The following is a 14,136-nucleotide window of genomic DNA, read 5'->3' on the forward strand; positions in this document are numbered from 1 at the left end:
GTCCACTAGATCTGGTCTCGTTCCCTCGAACACATTGTTCTCAGCAGTGGAAGAGTGAGCAGCCTCAAACGCAACTCTGTGTCACTCCACCCTTTACAACACTAAGGCTAACTCCTTCCTAGGGCATAGGAAGCCCCCATGATCTGGCTTGGCCATACCTCAGTCTCACTCCTCCCCGTACCGACTCACATCAGACCATACAATGAACTGCTTGTGCTTCCCCAAATGTTCTTGCTCTTTATCTTTGTTCACAGGGTGCTGTCTTTTATACTTTTCTCCCCGCTCACATCCAACCTGCTGGTTAACTCCTACCTCCCCTGTAAGACTAGTTCTGACACCCTGATCCTTAGAGAGGTATCCCTGACTGGGCTAGGAGCCCCTGAGCTCCCGTAATATACCGTATAAGCAATTCTAAATCTGTTGTGCCATGAGACTGTGAACTTAAGAGCAGAAACTATGTCAGATTCATTTTTGCTCATCTGTTCTTCCCAAATTCTACAAGCTGATGGGTCCCAAGGCTCAGTCCTCTTCTCTCCATGCTTTCTCCTTAGGTACTTCATCTGGTCTCACGGCTTCACACACCATCCATACCCTGATGACTCCCAAACCAATACCTCCAGCCAAACAATTTCCAAGGCAGACATTTACGCTTGCTCTATTGTCTTTCCAAATCTCCACAGAAGTGGCTGCTTATTCAGGTCTCAGTTCAAATGTAACTTCCTGACTACTCACTCCATCTTGGTGATCACGCACCCACTCTCTCCTCTTGACTTGTCCTACCTTGTACTGTTACTATCTGAAATTAAACAGTCTATTTACTTGTTTTCTGTCTCTCCTGCCACACTTATCCCATGAAATTGAGGAGTATTGATTCATTGCTTAGTGTTTGGCATATTGCGAAAACACTTATGAAATATTTGCTGAATGAGTTAATGCCCAGCATAGGCCTGGCACACGATCCTTGTTAACATTTGAATGCTCAGGGTCCAATACCGCGCAGAATGTACCACAGGAATTGCTTCATTTGACCATTGGGTCCACTTTACACTGAGACCCAGGGGTTCGGTAGCTTGCCCAGGAGGGGATATGAATATTGGCAGCCTGATCCAGAGCTTACTTTCTTCGCCACTGTGCTATCCTCTCATTACCTCTGAAGGTATTTAGAAGGTGTCCTCAAAGGAAAGAAGGGAGGGCGGCAGGAAGGGAGGTGGCTCTCGGCTTCTCTATCTGTTGGGGAGTAAAGGACTTCTGGGTTCCGTGTTCTGTGGCTCTAGCGGGAGCGGATAAGCACGGTTCCCTCAGCTCACGCCTCCAGACACCACTGGACAAAGGACAAAGCTCCCCTCTCTGACCACCGGAGCCTGGGCCCTGTCCTTGGGGCATGCCCAGTATAGAATTTTTTTAGAATCCAGGAAGTGGGGGAACTGCGCTTGGAAAGCAGAAAACCTAGGTGCGGCTCCCCCTCCTCCGTGAGTGATACACAGCAAGAGCCAAGCAAATGGTCCTTCCCTGCAATATTTATTAAGGAATTTACACATACACAGGAGAAAGGCAACCAGGAATTGTGGTTCCCACAGGTGAAATCTTTTAAGCAAAGTTTTCTCGTTTTAATTTTCACGTAGGGTGAATAATGACCGAGAGGAAAGCTCCAGGCTCTCTGCCTCACACACCTGGAGAAGGTGGGGAAACAGCAGCCTGGGATACCATAGGCATGAGAGAGTGACTGGCGGATTGGGAGAGAAGGGGGAGGAGGAAGAGAGCGATCTGTGAGACTGCAATTTTTTTAAACTATAAGAAAAAGTGGCAACAGTTTTAGGCTGTTGATAAATTAACTCCTCTCTGTGTAAACCTAAAACAAAACAAAACACCCAGAGCAGATGGGGAGAGGATCCACGCGCACACACGCGCGCACGCACACACACACACACACACACACACACACACACACACGCAGTACACACATTAAGCTCTGCATTCCCGCTGGAGGGGCTGGTCCTCCAGCCATACAGCCAGATCCCACTGCAGGTAGCATGGAGGCGGGGCAGGGTATGTGTTCTCGTGTGGGACCTTCGTAAAGTCTTTGGTGCTAATAAATGCTGACTGAAGCGGCGAGTCCTGAAGCCTCGATTCAGGGCAAAGCAGAGTAGTATTTTTGCTCATCCCTACAGCAGGGTGTTTGCCTCAGCTCAGGGCTAGGGCCAACCTGACCTAAGACGCAAGGGGTATTTAATTTGATTTCAGTACTTCTTCTTTCCCATAAATTATGGGAGCATGATGCCTCCCTCTTCAACCAAAAATTTAAACATGCAGAAATAGCTTAGCAACACATACGGAAGTACCTCTACACCTTCCCCTCTTTGCCTAAAAGACAACACCTACAGACCTTCCTGAGAGTCTGATAGGAGGTTTAACCTCACGGGAAAGGTACTCAAAGGTGTGCACTTTTCTCCCACAGTTTAAGTGCCTTCTGCCAACAATTCCTAAGGTGCTGGTGCCAGGAGAGGACTGGGGCTGAGGCTGCAGAGGAAGGCGGGATGGCGAGGGGACATGTTCGTCATAAAGCAACAGAGAGGCCTGCGTGTCCGGGAAGTGGCTGGGCTGGGCAGAATGCCAACCCCCAAACGACAGATTGAGTAATTTCTAAACCAAACAGAGAGGTAGGAAAGGGGGATGGGGTGGGAGGAGTTGGGGAAAGAGGAAAAGTGGGGGAGAGAGGGCTGAGGAGAATGGTAGCCATACAGGTGTTTTGTTTTTTATTTCCACATCTGAGGGCTGAGAGTCTGATTTGCTGCCTGTCCATTTCCGCCGTTCATCGACTGTCCATAGCTCAGCATGCCATGGGCTCCACAGAAGTTCATCCCAGCCATCTGCTGGGTCATCTGAAAGGGAGAGAGGAGACTTTCAGACCAGGCTGTGGGCATGCAGCCAATTACTGCAAAAAGACAGGGTAGGAGTCCTTCTGTCTGCGGGGAGGGGGCAATGAGACAAGGGAAACTGTTATGGGACAGATCTGCCCTGAACCTTAACAGATCATTTTGAGGGCTCCAGATCACGTAAATGAAGGACTTTTCAGAAAAGAGATGTTGACAGAGACGAGTGCTCAGGGAAGGAAAGGAATCCTAGGGCTAGTCAACATAAAAGCATCGTGAGAAGCTGTTCTCTTTATTCCTTTCTAATCTTTCATCCTAAAAAGAAGGGGCCTATTGTTAACTTGCCGGCCCCGAGAGTTACAGAGGAGCCCCGGACCAGCACTCCTGTCCTATCTCCAGCAGAGTTATTACTGTCAGTGTCAGAGAAAAAGAAAGAGAAACTGGACTGTTCAGAATGAACAAAGGAAGGCAAAAAAAAAAAAAAAAAGAAAGAAAGAAAGAAAAAAAGACCAACGTGTCTTCAGTGTGTGAGAAGGGAAGTTGCTGGGTGAAAAGAACCAGTGGAATAAGGTCTGGGTGGGGCTGAGGCCTCTTTATGAATGAGACTGAAAGACTGGCCTCTGGAAGTGAACAGAAGAAACTACTTATCAAGAAAAATGCCTTAAATTTCCCAAGCCTGGTACATTTCTGTACAAGTGTTTTTCTTGAGAAGTTCTATTTTTCTCCCACCAATATTTTTTAAAGAAAACCTCAAGCTTATAGAAAAGCTGAAAGAATATAACAAAACCGATATATCCTTCCTTAAATTCACAATTGTTAACACCTTGCCATATTTTCTCTCTGAGATAGATATATCTTGTGTGGGATCTTCATATATATATATATATATATATATATATATATACACACACACACACACACACACACACACATATATATATATATATGAATTTTTGATGAGCATTGAAAATTACAGAACATAACATTTCATCTCTTAGTAAGTTAGGAGGCATCTCATAAGAAAGAACACTTTCCTAGAACCACAATACAAGAAATTTGATATGAATACAATAATATATGTTACAGTTCATTTTCATGTCTCTTGTCTCCTTTAATATAGAATAATTCCCCCACCACTTTTTCTTTCTTGACACCGTTTTAGGAATCCAGGCCGTTATTTTGCAGTAAATCCTCTGATTTGGATTCACCTTACATTTTCTCATGATTGGATCCAAGTTAAATACTTTTGGCAAGATTTCTATAGAAGTGATATTGTGTCCTTCTTGGTACAAGATACCAGGAGGCACATGATGTTAATTTGTCCCATTGTTGCTAATCTGATGTTTGAGCACTTGGCTAGGGTAGTATCCACTGTGTTTTTTTTCCACTGTAATGTGTATGTAATCTAAAGGGTATTTCTTGGAGAATATGTGAATACCCTATTCTTTCTACAATTACTAGATGCCATAAGGCATCTAGGCACTGTAAATCTAAGGCACTGTAAATAAGGCTTTCCCTCCCTCTCTCTTGCACACCCATTTAAAAATATGAGGGGCGCCTGGGTGGCTCAGTCGGTTGAGCGGCCGACTTCAGCTCAGGTCACGATCTCACGGTCCGTGAGTTCGAGCCCCGCGTCGGGCTCTGGGCTGATGGCTCAGAGCCTGGAGCCTGCTTCCGATTCTGTGTCTCCCTCTCTCTCTGCCCCTCCCCAGTTCATGCTCTGTCTCTCTCTGTCCCAAAAATAAATAAACGTTAAAAAAAAAATATGAATCACTATGGACTCATGGATTTTTGTTTTCCCTTCAGTGTTATAATCCATCAGTATGACTCTTTTGTATGTTCACACTATCCCACGTTTGGACAGTGGGAGCCTCTGGAAGTTGGCTCATATGTCCTCTTGACATGTCCTAATCAGTTTCACAGCACTTCATTACTTATACAAATAAACATGAAGGACTGAAAATAGGCAAATTAAAATCCCACCTATGAAAGCTAGAAAAAGAAAAGCAAACGTGAATCAAAAGACAGCATAAGAAGGAAACAATAGAGATAAACCAGAAATTGAAGTCAAAAACAAACAAACAAAAACTTGTGGAATAAATAAAACAAAATCCTGTGGGTTTTAAAAAATATATATATAATTAACAAAATAGACCACCAGTTAACCTAATTGAAAGCAAGGGCAAAGGGAAAGGAGAACACAAACATACAAAATAGGAAATGACAAGGGAGAAATAACTACTGAAACAGGAAACTAAAAAGTCATGAGACAGACTGCTTGGTATAATCTTTGATAAATGAATTTGAAGCCCTAGGTTCACTGGCTAATCTAGGCACCTAGAGTTTTCCACAGCTGACTTTCATAGAACAGAGAAAGCTATCAAAGAATTAGTACACACAAAAAAAGCAAAAGGCCCACACAGTGGCACACGGGAATTCCAAATTCCACCCCATCTCCAAAGACCAATACTATATAGATGATTCCAGACTCCAGAAAAAGGAAAGCACGAAGACAGTTTTTATAAAGCAGTTAAACATCGCCTCCTAAACTTGAGAAAGATAGCAAGGGCATGCGTATGTGTGGACATGCACGCACGCTGCTCCACCGATACTCCTTCGCCCATCTCTTTGCTTTCAGACTTGGAATCACTCTTGTTTCAGTTGGGTTTCTTTGTATCTAGTGTAAAATCAGCCATTGCTCTGTGAGCCAATTTAAACATCTTTTTCTTTTCATAGAAGAGCTACCTATTGATATGACTGATGTGTTTGGTCTTAATTTTATCACATTACATTTTTGCTGTGTTTATTATATTTGCTGTACTTCATAGTCTATGCATTCCATTTTCTTCTAAAATATTTGCTTGGCATTTATAAAGTTTCATTTTTGTTCTAGTGGTTACCTTTATGCTAATACTTTCTTTTGCTTGCTTTAGTCTGTACTCAAGCTTCTACCATTTGGTTTGTCAGCTTATTTCACCCTTGGACTTCCACCTATTTCCTAACAATCAGTTTATTCTACTTCCCCCTTCTCACTTTCTCCTCCCATTATGTTCAGTTGCATTGTTTGTTCAGAATACAATATATATTCTTCTACCCTTATCATTACCTTAATTTTAGATTCTCAATTAAATATTTAATCACCATCGGTCCTTCTGCCAAAATGTCCTCAGTCATCTCTTAAATGGATGAAGCTTGTCTTCTGGTATACTCCTCAGGAAAGACTTATAAGTCTTGACTTCTTACATATTTAAGATTTTTTTAAAGATTTTTTTAATAGCTTCAATCCTTGAAGGATGATAGCTTGTCTAGCTATAAAATACCTGTCTCATGTGTACGTGAGTACCTTGAAAACCCTACTCCCATTGTTGTTGTTTTGTCTGTTGCTGTTATAAGTCTGTTCCTTTTGCTTTATAGATGGCAGATCTTGGGGGTTGGGTGGTGGTAAGGAGAGGGTTGGACCCCTGAGAATTTTTCTTGTTCCATAAAGTCTCAAAGTTTACTGAGATGTATGTTAGAGTTGACCATTCTGGATCAACTTTTCCATACACAGTAGGCTCTTTCAATATTGTATTCAAGTCTTTTATTTATAGGAAGTTTTCTTGTATTACAGATTTAAATATATTAATTCTGCTCCACTATATTGTTTTTCTTCTTTGGCAGTCTCCAAATATATTTATGTTAGGCCTTCTTTGCTTAATTTCTGTATCACTTTCTCTTGGATTTATTTTCCTGCTTTCTATATTTAGTTTCCATTCTCTTACCTGTTTCATGACTTTCTTCAATGCCAAATGTATTTTCAGTTGAATCTATTCTCCTCTGGGTAACCTGTAATTCAGTCTTTATTTCTATGATAATTGTCTTTTTTCAATTTACTTCCTGAATTTAGTAGTTTCATTTCACAACTTCCAGTTTTTTGTCGATTTTGGTTCTAAGCTTTTAAATTTCTGATTCAAGCTGTTTTGTCTTCCAGTATTAAAGGGCATTTCCTTCAGGCTGGTGGTTTGTGTAACAGTTTTCTTCTGTTCATGGCGGTTTTGGGGAGGAGAATTTTCATTTATTGAAATGTTTTGATTTTCATTTTCTAGTTTCTTCCCATAGGAGTTCTGTATAAATGTCACCTGCCACCTTCTGTTTATCTTGTAGTGCCTTGTTCTTCTGAATCAGCAATACTACAGCCAGGTGTGAGGGTTTGGGGAGGCTTGCTAGAGTTCTTAGTTCAAGAGTGCCCTCTTCTGTCACTATAGTGAAATGATTATTTGGATGGGGGGGAGAGGATGGTTTATCTTCTCATCTTGTAATTCCTTCTTTCCACTTCTCATTTGTTACTTTCCCTTCACGACCAGGTCCCCAAAGAGCACCTCTTCCTTCTAAGTCACCTCCATTACCCTAGAAGCAATACTTTTCCAGAGCTACCATGTATTACCCTGTATATTTCAAGCCCCTCATTTTCGATTCTCCACGTAACCAGAGTTCTAGTTGCTAAGTCTCAGACCTCTTCTCAATGTGCCCCTGATTGAGATACATCTTTCTCTTTCTAGGGGATGATTTTATCTATGTTCTGTCACCTCTAGCCCCCTGCACCTTCTAGTCTTTCCACACAAGTCTCTCTGATGACGGCTCTGCTGGATTTGGTTGATCACCACCATGTAACTTGAAGTTTGGAGTATTCTGTCTACTGGATGTGGTAGTCATGGGTTATGAGTGGTTTTATTTGCACTCCTTGTTTATCTGTATAGGTTGTTTCTGCTATTGTTTTAATATAAGTGTGGAGAAATTTAGACTTAGGCAGTTGCCCTCATTTTACAGTAACCCGGAACTCCTCAGAAAATCTGCCATTGGGCAGATCTGGAAAAGAAAAGGGCGTGGCAAACCTAAGAAGGTCTCCGCATTATCTATCTCATCTACACTGTAAAGGTTCAAAGAATAAGGAAGAGACAAAATGAGATGGCCTTGAGGAAGGCTCAAAAACCCTCGTCCCAAGTAAATGGGGTAGCTTACCTGAGTAAGGTTCCACTGCAGCTGCTGAGCTGGCTGAACCCCATACATTGTCTGGGGCACAGCTGCCATGCCTGCCATGTAGCCAGCTTGCTGGGTGGTCATCATTCCATTTGGCACACCCATCATTGAAGCCTGCATGCCACCCATATAGCCTGCAGGCATGGCCATGGGGGCAACCATCCCAGAAGCTCCTGGCTGAGCTACCATGCCTACTGGAGGGGGCATCATGCTCCCCATTATGCTGTTAGGAGGTGTGACCCCAGGGAAGCTGGGGTAGGCTGTGGGATACGCCATCTGAGCTGGAGCCATGAACATTGCTGCCAAGAAAACACACACACAGATCGGTTTAAGAGGAAAGTGCACAAAGTCAATCTAAATTCTCACTGGCTACTCCTTTCCAGCTAGAATTTCTCAGTAGCATTTCTACTCAACTCAGAATGCTCGTTTACATAGCAAAGTAGATTCCCTACAAGGCTTGCGACAGCTTACCAGTGGGCTGCCGACTTAGCCACTTTCTTTTTAGGGTCCAGGTCCAGACCTTGAGTCAGACTTCACACAAGTGTGACACCAGACCCCACAGGAGTATGGCTCTGAGTTACATTACTACCCATCTGCTGACACTTCGTAGCTTCACAAAAAAATGTCAGGTTCAGGTTTGTTTGCAGTATAACGTCCTGGCCCCCAAAGCAATTGCTCTCTGTTACAACAAATAATTCTTGCATAGAAGTCCTCTTGTCTCTATCTGGCATTTTGCCACCACCCCCATGAAATCTACCTTGGGCAGGCATTTGAGGTGTCTGGGATCCATACAGTGAAAGGATGGAGTCTTTTGAGAGCTGTTTCTTGCCTGTTTCTTCTGATTTGCTCCCTGGCTCTGGAAACAGGTTCAGGTTTTCAGGAACAGAGCCAGCACTCCCTGAAGTTGGCATGGAACCTACAACCTTAGGGCAAAGAGGGGAGGGGGAGAATTGGAATGGTCCTCACAGGGGTCTCGGTAAGGACCTCCCTCATCTCTCTGCCGCTTCTAACATCTGCAATAAGAATTCACGGCTCAAGTGAATAGCTTCCTAACATTCCTACCATACAAATATGTGAAAACACCGGATAGTTAAGTTCTGGTACAATTCTTTGATCTACAGAACAAATCTACAGATTTGGTGAAAAACAAACAAATAAAAACAACCTACAAATGACGCAGCCACAGAGAACGGAGTTTAGGTCCCAGCACAGCCATTTACTAGTCGCATAATGAGAGGCTAGTCACATAACCTTTCTGAATTCATGTTTCCTCATCAATAAACTACCTGTTTTGTAGGGTTGTGGTAAATATTTTAAATTATAAAAGAAATATGCAAGCTGGTATACAAAATCCCCTAGCACTGTGCCTGGTCCTAAGCAGGCATTTCCACAGATGGTGGTCATTAACAGTTTCAAGTCTTTCAAGCCTGCAAATTCTCTGGCAGTAACTCACGCTGAGGAGCTGACCTAAAGTAGCAGCCTTTATAAGGTGACACACCTTCAACAGAAGCCCACTCAAAGGACTCACTCTTTTGGGGCAGGAGACAAAATGGAATGAATAGTAATCTTGGGCTGTAACAGAGATGACAATATTAAGGGAAGAATCAAGAAATCAAGAAAACCGAAGTCCAATTCCACCAAGGAAGTATGACTTGGCTCCATTACCAAGTTATCAAAATTACCCTTTTCAAAATGCTCTTTAATTCGGAGGAGCCCACGTGACTCACCTTTCTGGAAACTGAAGAAGAGGGGGATGGAACAGAAGCCAAAAGATCTAAATCCTTCTCTAGAGTATTGCTGGTCTTACTATTTGCAATGGAGCAGGACACAGGAGCATCTGGAAAGAGAGATGAAAGCTAACCTGTAGCACTGCTCATTAAGTCCATGTCTTTCTTCTATTCTAGACGCGAAGCAGACAGAGTAGGCCTATGCTCCATCAGGGCCCTGGAAATCTAGGCTTCTGAAACCACCCAGCTTGGATGGGACCTCTCAAAAAAGACCTCACCCTATGTTCCCAGGAGCATGCCGGAGAAGCCTGCAGCCCAGCTATCAGGCACAGGGCAGCAGAAACCCAGGCCTGAAGGCTATATTAGCGCCACAGCAAACGGGCTGGCTGGCTCCCTTCCAGCTATGTGAGGGGTAAAGCTGTGTAGCTTTTATCTCTTTTTCAGAGATAAATGAAAATGAAAGGTACAGAAATTATAAACCTAAATAGCCAATAACCTAAATCAGCAGAAATGTACTAAAGTATAGCCATCAGATCTGTGAAAGGTAAAGAGTACTCTATTTCTGAAAGGGGCAGAACTGCTAGTTCAGGGTTTCAAAGGTTTGGAGAAAAATAAACACAGGTAATAATAGGCCATCTCAGAAACAGGCTGCACCTGAAAAATGAGAGGGCTGGGGCATGGCTCACAGGGGCTGCTTTAGTGAAGCCTGCTGACCTTTACTGAATGATTAGTATGTGCCAGGTAAGAGGCTAAGAGCTTGAGAGGCACTATCTCATTTAATCCTTCCAGCACTTTTGAAGTAGAGACTCTTATCGTCTTTGCAGACACAGATTAGGAAAGTACTGTTCAGAGGTTAAGCAAACTACCCAGGGTCACATAGATAGCAAGTGGAGAGATGGACCTCTGACTCCAAAGGCCATGCTCTTAAACCACGACACTATACTGTCATTCTGAAAAGTGTAAACACTTCTTAGAACAACTGCTCAGACGTAAAACAACAGGAAAAACACGAGAGAACAATCTAAATGATGAAGACACAAACTGAAGAATCCCATCTCCACCTATCTTCCCAGGGTGACTGAGAACTCATCATAATTTGTTAAGATTATGGGAGTGGAAAAGTCTGACTTTTTTTAAAAGTTTATTTATTTATTTTGAGAGAGAAAGAAAGTGTGAGTAGTATAGTAATCTTGGGCTGGAGGGGGGGGTGGAGGGGTGGAGAGAGGGAGAGCTCTGTACTGCCAGCACAGAGCCCCATGTGGGGCTTGAACCCACAAACCACGAGATCATGGCCTGAGCCGAAGTCAGATGCTTAAACGGACTGAGCCACTCAGGCGCCCCGAAAAGTCCGACTCTTACCAAGGCCCAACAAATCCATGACAGGTGCTGAGGATTTCGGGGAGCTTTTCCGAGGTAGCTGTGGATCTTCTTTTTTCTGTGGCTAAGGTGAAAATATGTTAAAGAAAGAAATAAGTAGGTGTTTTTGAAATGCTTTTTTTCCCCCTCTTCACTGTAAAGCCACAGGTATTCTTGTGGTATGGCTGCTGTTATTCAAAGGGTTACCAAAGAAACAAAACTCAGGAAGTGTCAGGTGAAAGAATCAAGTCAGGAAGTACGAGTGCATGAACCAAGCCTAAAGTGAAAAAAATATCGTCTGTGCTTGTTTGGCTTTCTGAAACCAAGACAACCACAGACCAGGAGGTCCAACCAAAACAGCAGGTTTGGGTCCCAGGAAAAGCCAAGAACAAAGGTGTCTGATGGTGTAAGAGCCAAGAGCCAACAAATCTCCCAGTGATTAGAAAACCTTTGATACCAAAAGGGAGATCAGTTTAAAGATTACCTAATTCACTCTGCCAATATCATTAATGACTATGTTCTGCAGGCAGTGCGACTCAGAGTGATGATAAAAGACTCTTCCTTAAGCAAATAGTAAAAAGTCCTCTCTCCCAAGATTCCAAGCTCTTACATTAGGGTATCTACTACTACAGCCACAACGTCCTGTGAAAAAAGAAAGGTGTCTACTTCAATATGACAGAGCAAGAATACAAGAAGGAGTGCAATGGATTAGTACGGCCAGGCTTCTGGACTGTTCTTAACTGCAACAGGAAAATGAGGCAGAGAGGGTCTAAAGAGAGAAGGATTAATGTAGCATCTGCTCAGAAGGTATCACATAGCCTAGGCATTCCGGCATGGAACGTGCCTCCTGCTCAGAAGGGCAGATGCAGTTCCCAAACTCCCAACCAGCCCCAAGGAGAAGAGTCACGGAGCAGCTGAGGCAGCAAGAAGGCAATGGGAAAGCAGCAGAAATGGCAGCAGGCAACTAATGTAAATGTGGAGCCCTTGGGCCCCAGGAAGAGTGGTGCAGTATGCTATCAACCGCACCCCACCCACCAGAAGGCCACCCTCCAGAGGCCCTCCCTTCCACATGTAAACACACCTGAGGTCATCCACCCAGTGCAAAGACTTTCCCACTTACCATTTTAACTTTCTCAAAAACAACAGGTTCCATTTTTTTCTCTGGAGCTGGTTCACTCCCTCTTTTCCACTTGTCATCTTTTTCTTTCTATAATGATTTAACAAAACAAGACAAAGAACACACGTGACTAATAGTTTGAAAATTATAATTCCAAATGTGCAAAAAGGACACAAAATATTTCTGTTGAACGGATGCAGAGTCTGACAAACTTGGGGGTTTCTTCATATGGGGCATGAGAGCTGGCCTCTTCCACATTAGCCTTAGTGCTGTAAGAGACATCTTTCACATGCCATTAAGTACCTCCTCATTCTGTCTAACTCATTTGTGACTCCTGAACTGTGAGTCTAGGCTATCTATAGAAGTTAAAAACGTTTTACCAGTTTGCTGCCCCTTTGTGACTCAAGTTTAACTTGCTCATGCTTGGAGGGGAGCTGCCTCACCTTGGTACAACAGTGAATAAGTTCATGTTCATCTTACTTGACATATATCCTTTGTGATTTTATTTTTTTTTAATGTTCATTTATTTTTTAGAGAGAAACAGAACACAAGTGGAGAAGGGACAGAGAGAGAGGGGGACACAGAATCCGAAGCAGGCTCCAAGCTCCAAGCTGTCAGCATAGAGCCTGACGCAGGGCTCAAACCCACGAACTGTGAGATCATGAACTGAGCCAAAGTCGGATGCTTAAACAATTGAGCTACCCAGGCACTCTCTCCCTTGTGTTTTTAAATTCAATCATAAGTCTTCCCAGTCTTTATCTCCTTTTTTAAAAGTCAGGAAATAAACTGTAATTTCAAGCTTAAGGATTTTTAAATTCAATCATAAGTCTTCTCAGTCTTTATCTCCTTTTTTAAAAGTCAGGAAATAAACTGTAATTTCAAGCTTAAGGATTAGGGACACAAAAATCAAGGAAATAAGGCAAAAAAAAAAAAAAGAGCAAAAGGATTAAAGTATCCCTTTTAGGGTGTCCTGAATAAAACCAAAAGCACTTCAAAAATAAAAGATCAGAATGTCTCAGTTTCTGTTACTTCCAGAGGCAGTTTCATAATGCTTTCATAGACTATAATGTTATTAGTCACATTTTTAACAGCAAATAAATGTTGTCACATTTTTAACATTTAAATGCAAAAAAACAAAAACAAAAACAAAAAAAACCACAGAGTAAACTTAAGACAGGCGTATAAAAGGAAGTACATTTAAAAAAATGTTCAGCCTTGCCTGTGATCAAAAAATGAAGTTTAAAATACTTTTTTGAGAGGAGAAAGATCTCAGTAATACCTAATGTTGATATGGATGAACTAGCCCTCTTACATGACGCTGAGAACAGAGTATAAAACAGTACAACTTCTGGAAAGTATACTAGCAAAAGGAGGAAGAGACAAATACTGAAGCCCTTCAACCTAGATAATACCATATCTTGTAACGTATCTTAAGAAAATAATCTAAAATATGGAAATATAACTCTATGCAGCAAGAAGTTCACCCCAGAATTATCTATGCTGAAGGAAAATTTAAACGATCTCTCTTGTCTCCTATATTGTCTCTTCCACAGAAGGAAAATGGTAAAATATACTGTGAGCTCGTTACTCACTGAAGGATGTAACAATTAAAAGCTATGAACACTATATAAGTACATAAAAACATATGATATGCTAAATTGAATGAAAATAGTAGACAATCTATATAACTATTATAATTAGGCCTCCAGAAAGTAACTACATAGGAAAAAGGAGGGAACACACCAAGGTGATAATCATTGGTAAAGATAAGAGTAGGCATAGATGTTCCACTTCAATTTTCATATTATCTGTAATATGATATTTTAATCACAAAAGAACACGTGTGGCTATGTCTGTTCCATACATACACATGCACACATACATGGTGCAATGTTTTAATACAGAACACTTAATTTCTCAAAGTTAAAAATGCTTTCTCTGTCCATTTAAAAATAATACTCTTTAATTAACAGAACCACTTTCTTTTCAACTTGATACTGTCTTCACTTAGCAAATATTAATTCTTGGCATATAAATCTTCACAAGGATA

The 14,136-nt window shown here is 42.1% G+C and overlaps 1 protein-coding gene across 2 annotated transcripts in view; it reads right to left on the bottom strand.

Moving 5' to 3' along the window:
* Positions 1-1,499: 1,499 nt before the first annotated feature.
* SMAP2 (small ArfGAP2) overlaps positions 1,500-14,136 on the bottom strand; it is a 48,016-nt gene continuing 35,379 nt past the window's right edge. For both annotated transcript variants that reach the window (XM_019429113.2, XM_053896914.1), the window contains exons 5-10: positions 12,090-12,176; positions 10,973-11,054; positions 9,614-9,723; positions 8,644-8,809; positions 7,869-8,185; positions 1,500-2,879 (exon numbers count right to left, since the gene is read on the bottom strand). In XM_019429113.2, the coding sequence (XP_019284658.1) occupies positions 2,754-2,879; positions 7,869-8,185; positions 8,644-8,809; positions 9,614-9,723; positions 10,973-11,054; positions 12,090-12,176 (888 nt within the window). In that variant the 3' untranslated portion in view covers positions 1,500-2,753. The remainder of the gene's footprint in view (positions 2,880-7,868; positions 8,186-8,643; positions 8,810-9,613; positions 9,724-10,972; positions 11,055-12,089; positions 12,177-14,136) is intronic.

The sequence above is a fragment of the Panthera pardus genome, unplaced genomic scaffold (genome assembly GCF_024362965.1).
Source record: "Panthera pardus isolate Hobbes unplaced genomic scaffold, ASM2436296v1 HiC_scaffold_11, whole genome shotgun sequence".
Lineage (NCBI taxonomy): Eukaryota > Metazoa > Chordata > Mammalia > Carnivora > Felidae > Panthera > Panthera pardus.